General features: G+C 44.2%; 1 protein-coding gene across 1 annotated transcript; it reads left to right on the forward strand.

Moving 5' to 3' along the window:
• The first annotated feature begins 354 nt into the window (after positions 1–354).
• Positions 355–10,956, forward strand: LOC140211880 (uncharacterized). The gene is made up of 3 exons (XM_072282067.1): positions 355–1,370; positions 1,654–1,778; positions 9,205–10,956. The coding sequence occupies exons 1-3, from the start codon at positions 420–422 to the stop codon at positions 10,685–10,687; spliced, it is 2,559 nt and encodes an 852-aa protein (XP_072138168.1). The 5' UTR covers positions 355–419; the 3' UTR covers positions 10,688–10,956.

Raw genomic sequence — 10,956 nt, forward strand, 5'->3', positions numbered from 1 at the left:
GGCCAGAGTAACCAGGGCAAACTGCTTCCTATCGGTGCCTGACTCACATACAAACTATCTATCAGCCCATGTGTTCAGAAGTGGTGGAAGAGAGATCCTTTTGGTACAATAATCTGCTTTTTGCTGAATTGAGTCTTTGGACTTTGGAACATTAGAGGAAGCAGTTGTGCAGGTTGGCCACTCGAAGACGCATTGCCAGTTTAAATGCAGAATAGCGAGAGACTGCAAGCCTCACAAATTTCCTTCAAGTCGTCGGGCAAACAAATGAGCAGCGTCAGCATCAGATTTCTCAATAAAAGGTTCGGTGCACAAGCGGACCGCATTGTTCCGGACAGTCCTGCAGCAGAATGACAAGCTACGGCTGGGATTTACTGGATGCCCTTCCGACAAGGAGGCTGCACTTGGACTCCTCCAGGACCATGCCCATGCATCGAGACATGGGCTTTCGCACTCAGACCTGGTCCAGAGGAACCGCTTCGTCCCTCAAGCAGAGTCCGCTATCTGCCGCCCTGCTTCAGAGGCCCTCGGACAGCTTGCAGCTCTATCAGTCGGGAGCCTTCTCCGAGGATCACAGCGCGGTCAGCCTGAATGAGAAGCTGCTGCTGCAAGGGCTGAACGACCGCTTCGCCGGATTCATTGACAAGGTCCGGCAGCTGGAACAGCAGAATCAGGGGCTGGAGACGGATATCGCTGCTCTGAGAGAGAGCCAAAGCAACCGATCTGGCCTCGCCAGCTTCTACGAACCTGAAATGTTAGAGTTACGAAACCTCCTCCTGGAGACTGAAAACCAGAAGACACAGGTTCTCCTGGAGCGAGACCACCTGAAGGAGAAAGTCCAGCGGCTAAAGGAAAAGTTCGAGGCCGAGGTACAAGCTCGTCTGGACACCGAGGCGAGCCTGCAGGCTTGTAAGAAAGACCAGGGCAACAGCAACCTGGTGAGGCTGGAGCTGGAAAGGAAGGTGCAGTCTCTGACGGACGAAATCCTTTTTCTCAAGCAGAACCACGAGGAAGAAATGTCCGACCTGTTCTCTCAGGTCCAAGCTTCACAGGTCAGCGTGGAAATGAAGGATTTTACCAAGCCCGATTTGGCCGGAGCCCTGAGAGCGATTCGATCGCAGATGGAAGGGTGCGCCAGCGTTAACATGCAACATGCGGAGGAGTGGTTCACCTCCAAGGTAGCCAAACTCAACGATGCAGCAGCCATCAACAAGGAGGCCCTACAGAGTACCAGGCAGGAGATCAGCGAGTACAGTCGGCAGCTTCAGTGCAAGAACATCGAACTAGAAACACTGAGAGGCCGGAAGGAGTCTCTGGAGAAGCAGCTGAGTGATACTGAGGCCAGGCACGACGGAGAATTGATCCAGTACCAGGTGAGAAACTGTACACCTTCTCTGTACACCAGAGTAGCACACGCAAATGCTGGAGGAACTCAGCAGGTCAGGCAGCATCTATGGGGAGGATTAAACAGTCGATGTTTCGGGCCGGGACCCTTCATCAGGACTCCATTCCGCCCTGCCTGACCTGCCGATTTCCTCCAGTATTTTGTGTGGGTTACTCGGGATTTCCAGCATTTACCTAATCTCTTGTGTTTAGGATTTGCGCACATTCTCTCTCCTGCTTGCTCAATCTATTCCAATTTGCTCGGTTTTACAGGATGCCATCCAACAGCTAGAAAACGAGCTTAAAAGTACGAAGCAGGAAATGAGCCGCCACCTGAGGGAGTATCAAGACCTGCTGAACGTCAAAATGGCCTTGGACGTGGAGATCGCCTCCTACAGGTACGGTTGTAATGGTTATGAGTACGGAATGATTTGCAGTGAAAGAAATTCTCGGAATGCAAATTAATCATAGTGAAAGGGGGAGACACTAAAACAGAAAGAGACAGTAAGGAGAGTTGTGAAATGCTGCCCCTGCGGTTATATGACGTTTCAGAAGCCGATGACCATCACCAAGTCACTGTCCCCGAGCCTTCCCTCTGAACTGATTTGATGTTCAAAAGGATTTGTTACAAACAAAACAATTCTTCCTGCGAGACAAAAAAAAACGGCAGATACTGGGACCTGGACCAACAAACGATCTGCTAGAGGAACTGAGCGGATCGAGCACCGTCTGTGGGTGGCGGGGGTAACGCACAAAACTCTTTTTGTGGCATTTTCCTACTTTGAAGGATAAACCTTCCCCACGCACTGTCACGCTCTGAAATTTGCAACTGCATTCACTTCAGAGCAGGGCAGGTTGAGACCAGAACTCCTCTGTCCAACATCTTAAAGGTAGTCGCCATCAGATTTAGTGAGTGCTGGTCGGTTTCGGAGTTTGTGCGGACTCCATCACCATTCTGTCAGATAATGTGACACGGCATGCTCACCGCCTCCCTCTAACTGTCTTTACCCTCTTGGTAAAAGTACCAGTTGGTCAGAAAAAGAAATTCTGGGAGGAGACAGCAGTTTTCTGCAGGAAAGTGATACGGGACCCTTGTCACCAAGTCCTCGATGAGTGGAGGTACAGGAACCATGGAGTCCAATCTCTGCTCTGTGCATTGTGTGGACAGATGAATGGCTTTCCAATTAGAATGTAGTCCTTCCGTCAAAACTGCAGCTGAGACTCTCCCCCTCGCCCTTCCCCTACATCCCGACATAATCTGGGAGGAATTAACCCTGAGGAGGAGCACGAGGAAGGAAAGGGTTAAAACTGCGGCTTTCCCATTCACCATCTTACTTTGGATTTGGACCACACACATCGATAACCGTGACGTGAAATCAATACACTAACTCTGCAGATGCTAGAACCTTTGGAAGAACAATTTACTCAGGAAAAGGCAGCTAGATGGAAACGTCAGAGAAACGGGTTCTTTCCACAGATGAGATTCTAGGCTGAGGATCGTACCTCTAAACTGAGAACGAGCATTTCGGAATCAACCCTTTAAACCACAACCACTACTTAACCCGAGGTAACAGAATCGCAGGTTACAGCACTGACAGAGGTGATAGCTGCCCAGTCTGAGGCAGTTTTTTGTGCGAGGAATCTAGCCAGATCACCCTCCCCACTATCGCATTTTCCCTCTCTCTCCAAAGCTGCACTTTCAACGTGATTCCAAGCCTGACTGCTCACTGCGTCAAGAACCTTCACATTTTTCCCGCCGACCTCTTCCTCTGTTCCCGACTTTCCAATGGTTCCTTTTGTCTGGACCATCGACGGCCTTAACTTCCTCTATTAAATCTTCCCACAATTTCGTCTGTTCCAAGGGAAGCAACTTCGGTTTCCCCGTTCTCTCCTCCTAACCAAAGGCCCTCATTCCGGGGAGGTACTACCCCTCATCCTCTCAAAAGCCTTCGCAGTTTCCCTACGGCACTGAACGCAAAGTAGTGATGGACAATGTTCAGGACTAATGGCTCAGATTGGAAGATTACTTATACATATTTTAATCTTTTACATTTCAAAACTGGAAGTTTGCAAACAAAACAGTGTGAGACGATTTTTTTGTTAGTTGAACTGAGAGGGAAGAGGGAAGCTAAAATTGGATGTATTGGGATTATAGTTGAGTAAAGATGACTACAAGGGCATGAGAGAGGAGCTGGCCAATGTTGACTGGAACGGGACACCAAGCAAGGATGACGACAGAGCAGCAATGGCTGGAGTTTCTGCGAGTAATTCAGAAAACACAGGATGGGTTCGTCTTAAAAAGACTGTGGCTGACAAGGGAATCAAAGACAGCATATAAGAAAAAGAGGGGATATATATCATTGCAAAAATGAGTAGGAAGCTAGAGGATTGGGAAACCTTTAACTTCTGGTTGGTTGCCTGTGACTTAGTGATGTTCTGCAGGGGTTGGTTTTAAGTCCGCTACTTTTCATATTGTATGTTAATGATCTGAATGATAGAATTGATGGTTTGTGGCCAAGTTTGCAGATAATAGGAAGATAAGTGAAGGATCAGATAGAGGAAGCAGGGAATCGGCAGGAATAAAATTAGGAGAAGGGGAAGGAAGTGGCAGATGGAATATAGTGTCGAGAAGTATATCATCTTGCACTTCGGTAGAAGGAATAAAGGCATAGACTATCTTCTGAACAGGGAGTAAATTAAAAAATCAGAGGTGCTGAGGGATTTTGGAGTCCTTGTGCAGGATTCCCTAAAGGTTAACAACAATAGTTTGGCCATGTCCCAGGACAGTGAAATCCCTACAATGAATAAGGATGATCTTTCTTCTTTTACAGTCATTGCTATTCCATCCTATCTGAATTGCAGGGTTTCAACCCATAACGTCGATGGTCCCTTTCAATCCTGTAGATAGCTGTTTCTTGTTCCATATCTGCAGTACTTTGTGTCTAACACGAGGATGTTGTCTGGAATAGGGAGTCTAAGCTATAAGGATAAACTTGACTGTTTTCTCTGAAAAATCAGAGGCTCAGAGGTGAAAAGTATGTAAAATTCTGGGAATTCTACGGAGTGGGTGATCAGAATTTGTCTTCCCAGTGTGAGAGGCATTTTTTAAATTTAGTTGTAGATGCCCGGAACATAGCATCAGAAGAGGTGGTGGAGGCGGATACAGTAGAAGTGTTTAGGTGGTGTGGACAGATACATGAGATGGGGACCACATGCAGGCAGGAGGCAGATGGGATTGAGATTGTGGTCAGCACAAACATGATGGGCCAAAGGGCCATCAATTCCTAACTCCCTAGATAATGCTGTGGTCACTTTCCTCCCAGAGACTCCATTCCTTTGCTGCTCTTTCCTTTGTGTACCTACAGTAGACCTCGCTATCTGCCTCAAGATTTCTTTCTTGGCAACTTTCCATACTACCTTCCTTGTTGCTGGTTTCTCAAATGCTACCAGTCTTCTGTGTACACCAATCTTCATAACACCTCATGCCTTTTCTGTCAATTTGATACAGTTCTTAGCTTCCTTAATTGGTAGTGCGGTCACAGGTGCCAAGTTATAGTGAAGAACTTGACTTGTAGAACATGGAACACAGAAAATCTACAGTACATTACAGGCCCTACAGCCCACAATGTTGTGCCGACCATGTAATCTCCTCTAGAAACTGCTTAGAATTTCCCTACCTCATAGCCCTCTATTTTTCTAAGCTCCATGTACCTATCTAAGAGGCTCTTCAAAGACCCTATTGTATCCACCTCTATCACCTTCGCTGGCAGTGCATTCCACACACCCACCACTCTCTGTGTGAAAAGAACTTACCTCTGGCATCCCCCTTGTACCTACTTCCAAGCACCTTAATACTATGCTACCTCATGTTAACCATTTCAGCTCTGGGGAAAACTCTCTGGCTATCCGATAACACAATCAATGTCTCTCATCATTTTATGCACCTCTATCAGGTCACCTCTCATCCTCTGTTGCTCCAAGGAGAAAAGGCCAAGTTCACTCAACCTATTCTCATAAGGTACACCCTCCAATCCGGGCAATATCCTTGTAAATCTCCTCTGCACTCTCTCTATATTATCCACATCTGTCCTGTAGTGAGGTGACCAAAACTAAACACAGTACTCCAAGTGGGGTCTAACCAGATCTTATTTAACTGTAACATTCCCACATGGCCCTTGAACTCAATCCCATGGCTGATGAAGGCCAACACACCATATGCCTTGTTAACAACACTGTCAACGTGCACGGCCGCTTTGAGTGTCCTATACACATGGACCCCAAGATCTCACTGATCCTCCATACTGCCAGGAGTCTTACCATTAATATTATGGTCTGTCTTCAAATTTGACCTACCAAAATGAACCACTTCACACTTATCTGCATTGAACTCCATTTGCCACTTCTCAGTCCAGTTCAATGTCCTGCTGTAACCTCTGACAACCCTCCCAACTTTTCTATCATCAGCAAACTTACTAGCCCAGCCTTCTACTTTCTCATCTAGGTCATTTATAAAAATCACAAAGAGAACAGAACCCTGCAGAACACCACTGGTCACCATCCTCGATGCAGAATATGAACTATTTACAACTACCCTTTGCCTTCTGTGGGAAAGCCAATTCTGGATCCACAAAGCAAGGTCTCCTTGGATCCCATGCCCCATTACTTTCTGAATGAGCCTGGCATGGGGAACTTTATCAAATGCCTTACTGAAATCCATATATACTACATCCACTACTCTACTTTCATCAATGTGGTTTGTTACATCCTCAAAGAATCCAATCAGGTTCGTAAAGCATGACTAACCTTTGACGAAGCCATTCTGACTATCCCTAATCAGATTATGTCTCTCCAAATGCTCATAAATCTTGCCTCTCAGGATCTTCTCCAACAACTTCTGAAGTAAAAGTCACTGGTCTATAATTTCCTGGGTTATCTCTATTCTTGAAGAAGGAAACAACGTTTGTAACCTTCCATTCCTCTGGTACTTCACCCGTCCCAATTGATGATGTAAAGATCATTGCCAGAGGCTCAACAATCTTTGCTTCCCACAGTAACCTGGGGTCTATCTCGTCCGGTCCCGATGACTTATTTAACTTAATACCTTTCAAAAGCTCCAGCACAACCTCATTCTTAATGTTCATACACTTAAGCATTTCAGTCCACTGTAAGTCATCCCCACAATTGCCGAAGTCCATTTCACTGGTGAATACTGAAGCCAAGTCTTTATTAAGTACCACCACTACCTCCACCAACTCCATGCACATTTCCACTCTCACATGGCTCATCCTCTTGCTCTTCACATACTTGTTTCAAGAATGCCTTGGGGTTTTCCTTGATCCTTCTCACCAAGACCTCTTCTAGCTCTAATTTCATCCTTGTGTTCCTTCCTGGCACCCTTGTAATTTTCTACAGCTCTAACAGTACCTAGTTTCTTGAACCTTTCATAAGCTTTTTTTCCCCTTCTTAACTAGGTTTTCTACATCCTTTGTACACCATGGTTCTTTTACCCTACCATCCTTTCCCTGCCTCAATGGAACATACCTATGCAGAACGCCATCTTGTGTACTGTTTATGCAGGACAGTTCACTACAGTGTATTGAGGCAGAATAAGGTAAAACAATAATAATGCAGAATAAAGTGTAAAAGCTATCAAAAAAAGTGCAGTGCAGGTAAGCAATCATAATGAAGTAGATTGTAAAGACAAGAGTCCATCTTATTGTGCAAGAGGTTCGCTCGATAGTCTGATAACAGTGGTATTGAAGCTGTCCTTGAGTCTAGTGACACCTACTTTCAGGCTTTATTATCTTCTTCCCAATGGGAGATGGGAGGAGAGAGACTGTCTGGGGTTGCAGGGTTCTTTGATTATGCAGGCATTGAGAAGTTCCACAGAGACCATGGAAGGGAGGCTGATTTCCATGGCATGCTGAGCTATTCCCACAACTCTTTGCAGTTTCCTGCAGTCACAAACACAGCAATTGTCCTACCAAGCTGTGATGTGTCGGGACTGGTGCACTGATTGACAGAGACATGCCAAATTTTTTTAGTCTCCCGAGAATGTAGAAGTGTTGGTGATCTTTCTCGGCCATGACATCAATGTAGCTGAACAGGCTATTGGTGATGTTCAGACCTAGGAATGCATAATCCTTTTATTCAGGATTGTGAAAAACTTCCTTAAATGTTCTTATACAATCTGTAGCCCACTTTTTAAAATTTAAGATTATAGACTTAGTCTATAGTTTAATTGTTAAACTGAATATGAAATTCCAACCTCCCTCCTCCCATCCCAACAAGAGGATCCTTTGGAAATGATCAATAAATCCTCTTTTATTACACATGACTGGGCCCAATGTAAACAATTCTCCCAAATATATTTTATTTTTTAAAGTTTTTAAAGAATCCTCATGCTTATCAATCCAATTTAGCCAATCTACATGGAGATTCAAATTATCCTGATTATTACAGCATGTTTTACAGGACCTCATCAGCGTCCCTCAGTGTAGAAAACTGAACATGACAAAAACAGGCCCTTTGGCCCACAATGTCTGTGCTGAATGTGATCCCAAATTTAACTAATTCTCTTCTGCTTGTACATGATTCAGAATCAGGTTTATTAACACCGATATATGTCATGAAATTTGATTTTCTGCAGTAGCAATACAGTACAACACATAAAAATTACAATAAGTTACAAAACGAAATTGTGCAAAATAGAAATAAAGAGGTAGTTTTTATGGAGAGATCCATACTCCTTCATTCTCTTGAGGCTATCAGGTCTCTTAATGCCACTATTGTAACTTCTTCCACACTTTACCTACATTTCAATCTAAGATCATTTCTCATGCTGTACAAATGTTTCTTTACTAAAGAGTATCCTTTTCCTTTAAGCCACTTATCTGAAGGTTGCTCTTTTGCTACGTGAATTTTCTGCAGAATTGGAGGTGTGGGCCCAGAATGCAAAGACTAGCATTTCCATAGTGTCTTTCACAACTTGGGACACCATAAAGCAGTGCAGTCAACTAGCTAGTTCTGAATGAGGAAGGCAATTTCTCCAAAGCCACATAAAAAAAAATCCCCCTCTGAATGGGAACTGAGAGACACTTATTCCATGTCCAGCACTGCAGCACATGTTCCATTCTCCAACATTCAATCTTTACCTCAATTAACCCAAAATATCATCATCTAAATAAAATTCTTCAGATCATCATCTAAAAAATAAATTTCAGTTAATGGGATCACTGGAGCAATTTCTGCCCAAACTTATTGCAAACAGCAGAAGAATAAACCCATCTATGGGGCACGTGGAACTTTCCCTCAGAGATGGGGCAGCACACCCTGAACCCTGTCAACATCACACCACACTGATGTGGAATCCAAATCCAGCTTTTAAAGGATAGGAGCAGAATTAGACCATTCAGCCCATTAAGTCTGCTCTGCCATTCCATCATGGCTGATTTATTATTCCTCTCAACCCCATCTCCTGCCTACCCCCCATAACCTTTGACATCCTTACAAATTAAGAACCTATCAACCTCCACTTTAAATGTACCAAGTGATTTGGCCTCCACAGCTGTCTGCAGCAATGAATTCCACTCACCACCCTCTGGCTAAAGAAATTCCTTCACATCTCTGTTCTAAATAGATGTATGTCCTAGTATTCTGAGGCCCTGCCCTCTTGGGCTAGACTTCCCCACTGTAGGAAACATCTTCTCTGGTATAAATCACTTCACCTTCTTCATTACAAAACTAACTGTGCCAGACTTCATTAACATATAAGAATTTAATATTTTGCTGATGATCTAACATTATTTGTTTTCTATTTTAAAGAAAACTCCTTGAAGGGGAAGAGACAAGATTTGGTGACTTCACTCCCTCAACATATACATATAAGCCACAGCCTATAGCACACACAGCTTATGTGACGACCAAGACAAAAGCCACCTCCACAAAGGTTATGCCTCAATACAGGTTTGTAGAAGAAATCATTAGTGCAACAACAAAGGAAATTAATATGGCAGAATTGGAAGCTGTTGACTACAAGCCAGTGGATGATCAGGAAGTAAAACCAGAAGGTGAAGCAGCAGAGAAAGAGGAAGATGTGGAGGAGGAAGATGGCAAACCAAAAGCATCAACTGAAGAGGAGGAGCAAGAGGAAAAGGAAGCCGATGAGGCAGAAGATAAAGGTGTGGGTGAACAGGAACCAGCAAAGGAGGCTATTGATGAAGAAAAGGCTGAAGATAAGGATGAAGAGAAGGTTGAAAAGGCTGAAGAGGTTGAGAAGGCTGAAGTGGATAAGGATGAAGAGAAGGTTGAAAAGGCTGAACAGGATAAGGTTGAAGAGAAGGTTGAAAAGGCTGAAGAGGTTGAGAAGGCTGAAGTGGATAAGGATGAAGAGAAGGTTGAAAAGGCTGAACAGGCTGAAGAGGATAAGGATGAAGAGAAGGTTGAAAAGGCTGAAGATGATAAGGATGAAGAGAAGATTGAAAAAGGTGATGAGAAGGCTGAAAAGATTGAAGAGGACAAGGCTGAAGAGATGATTGAAAAGACAAAGGAGGATAAGGGTGAAGAGAAAGTTGAAAAGACTGAAGAGAAGGTTGAAGAGGAAGAAGAGGAAAAGGTTGAAGGAAAGGAAGGAGAGAAAGTTGAAGAGCCCGAGGAGGAACTGGTCAAAGGAAAGGAAGGAGAGAAAGTTGAAGAGCCGGAGGAGGAAAAGGTTGAAAAGGCTGAAAGAAAGGATGAAGAGAAAGTTGAAGAGAAGGCAGTCGAGGAAAAACCCAAAGTAAAGGATGGAGAGAAGGTTGAGAAGACAGAAGAGAAGTCTAAAGAGGAAAAAGTTGAAGATAGGAAGGCAGCAGAAGTAGCAAAGGATGAGAAAGTTGAAGAGGTTGTAGGGCAGGCAGAAGAAAAGGTTAAAGGAAAGGCAGAAGAGAAGGAAGATGGAGAGAAGGCAAAAGAGAAGGAAGATGGAGAGAAGGCAGAAGAAGCAAAGGATGAAGAAAAGATTTCTAAAGAAAAATCTGAAGAGAAAGAGGTTTCTAAAATGAAAGAGGGTGAAGGGGCGAATGGAGACTCACAGACAGGTGTCGAGCACATTGAGGGAAAACCAAAAGAAAAGGCTGAAGAGGCAAGAGATTCAGAAACCAAAGCAGTGACGGAGGAAGGAACCAGTGAAACAACAGAGATCACAGCTGAGGGAGACAAGACCCAGGTGGCTGAGGGTACAGAAACCGGGCCCATAGAACATAAAGAGGCAAAGTTAACAGAAAGTGGAGCTAAGGATGGAGCAGCCACCACAGGAAAAGGCCAGTAAACAGGGTAAAGGGCATTTAGCTCCAGAAATTAATGGCAAGCAGAACACGGAACTGAAAGAACAATGAGAAATGCATGTTGATGGGGACACGTTTAAAGACATGAAAAATCTGAACAAAGTGTATACTGAAAAAAATATGAGATAATCTCAGGGCAATAAGCGGCTAAGCCAACATTGCATGAACATTTGCACTGTTAAACACTGGAGTTATCATAGGCACTAGCAATGGGGATGTGTGGGGTAAATCTGTACAAACACGGTGAATAAAA

Source organism: Mobula birostris, chromosome 18, assembly GCF_030028105.1.
Source record: "Mobula birostris isolate sMobBir1 chromosome 18, sMobBir1.hap1, whole genome shotgun sequence".
In the NCBI taxonomy this organism is placed as follows: Eukaryota; Metazoa; Chordata; class Chondrichthyes; order Myliobatiformes; family Myliobatidae; genus Mobula; species Mobula birostris.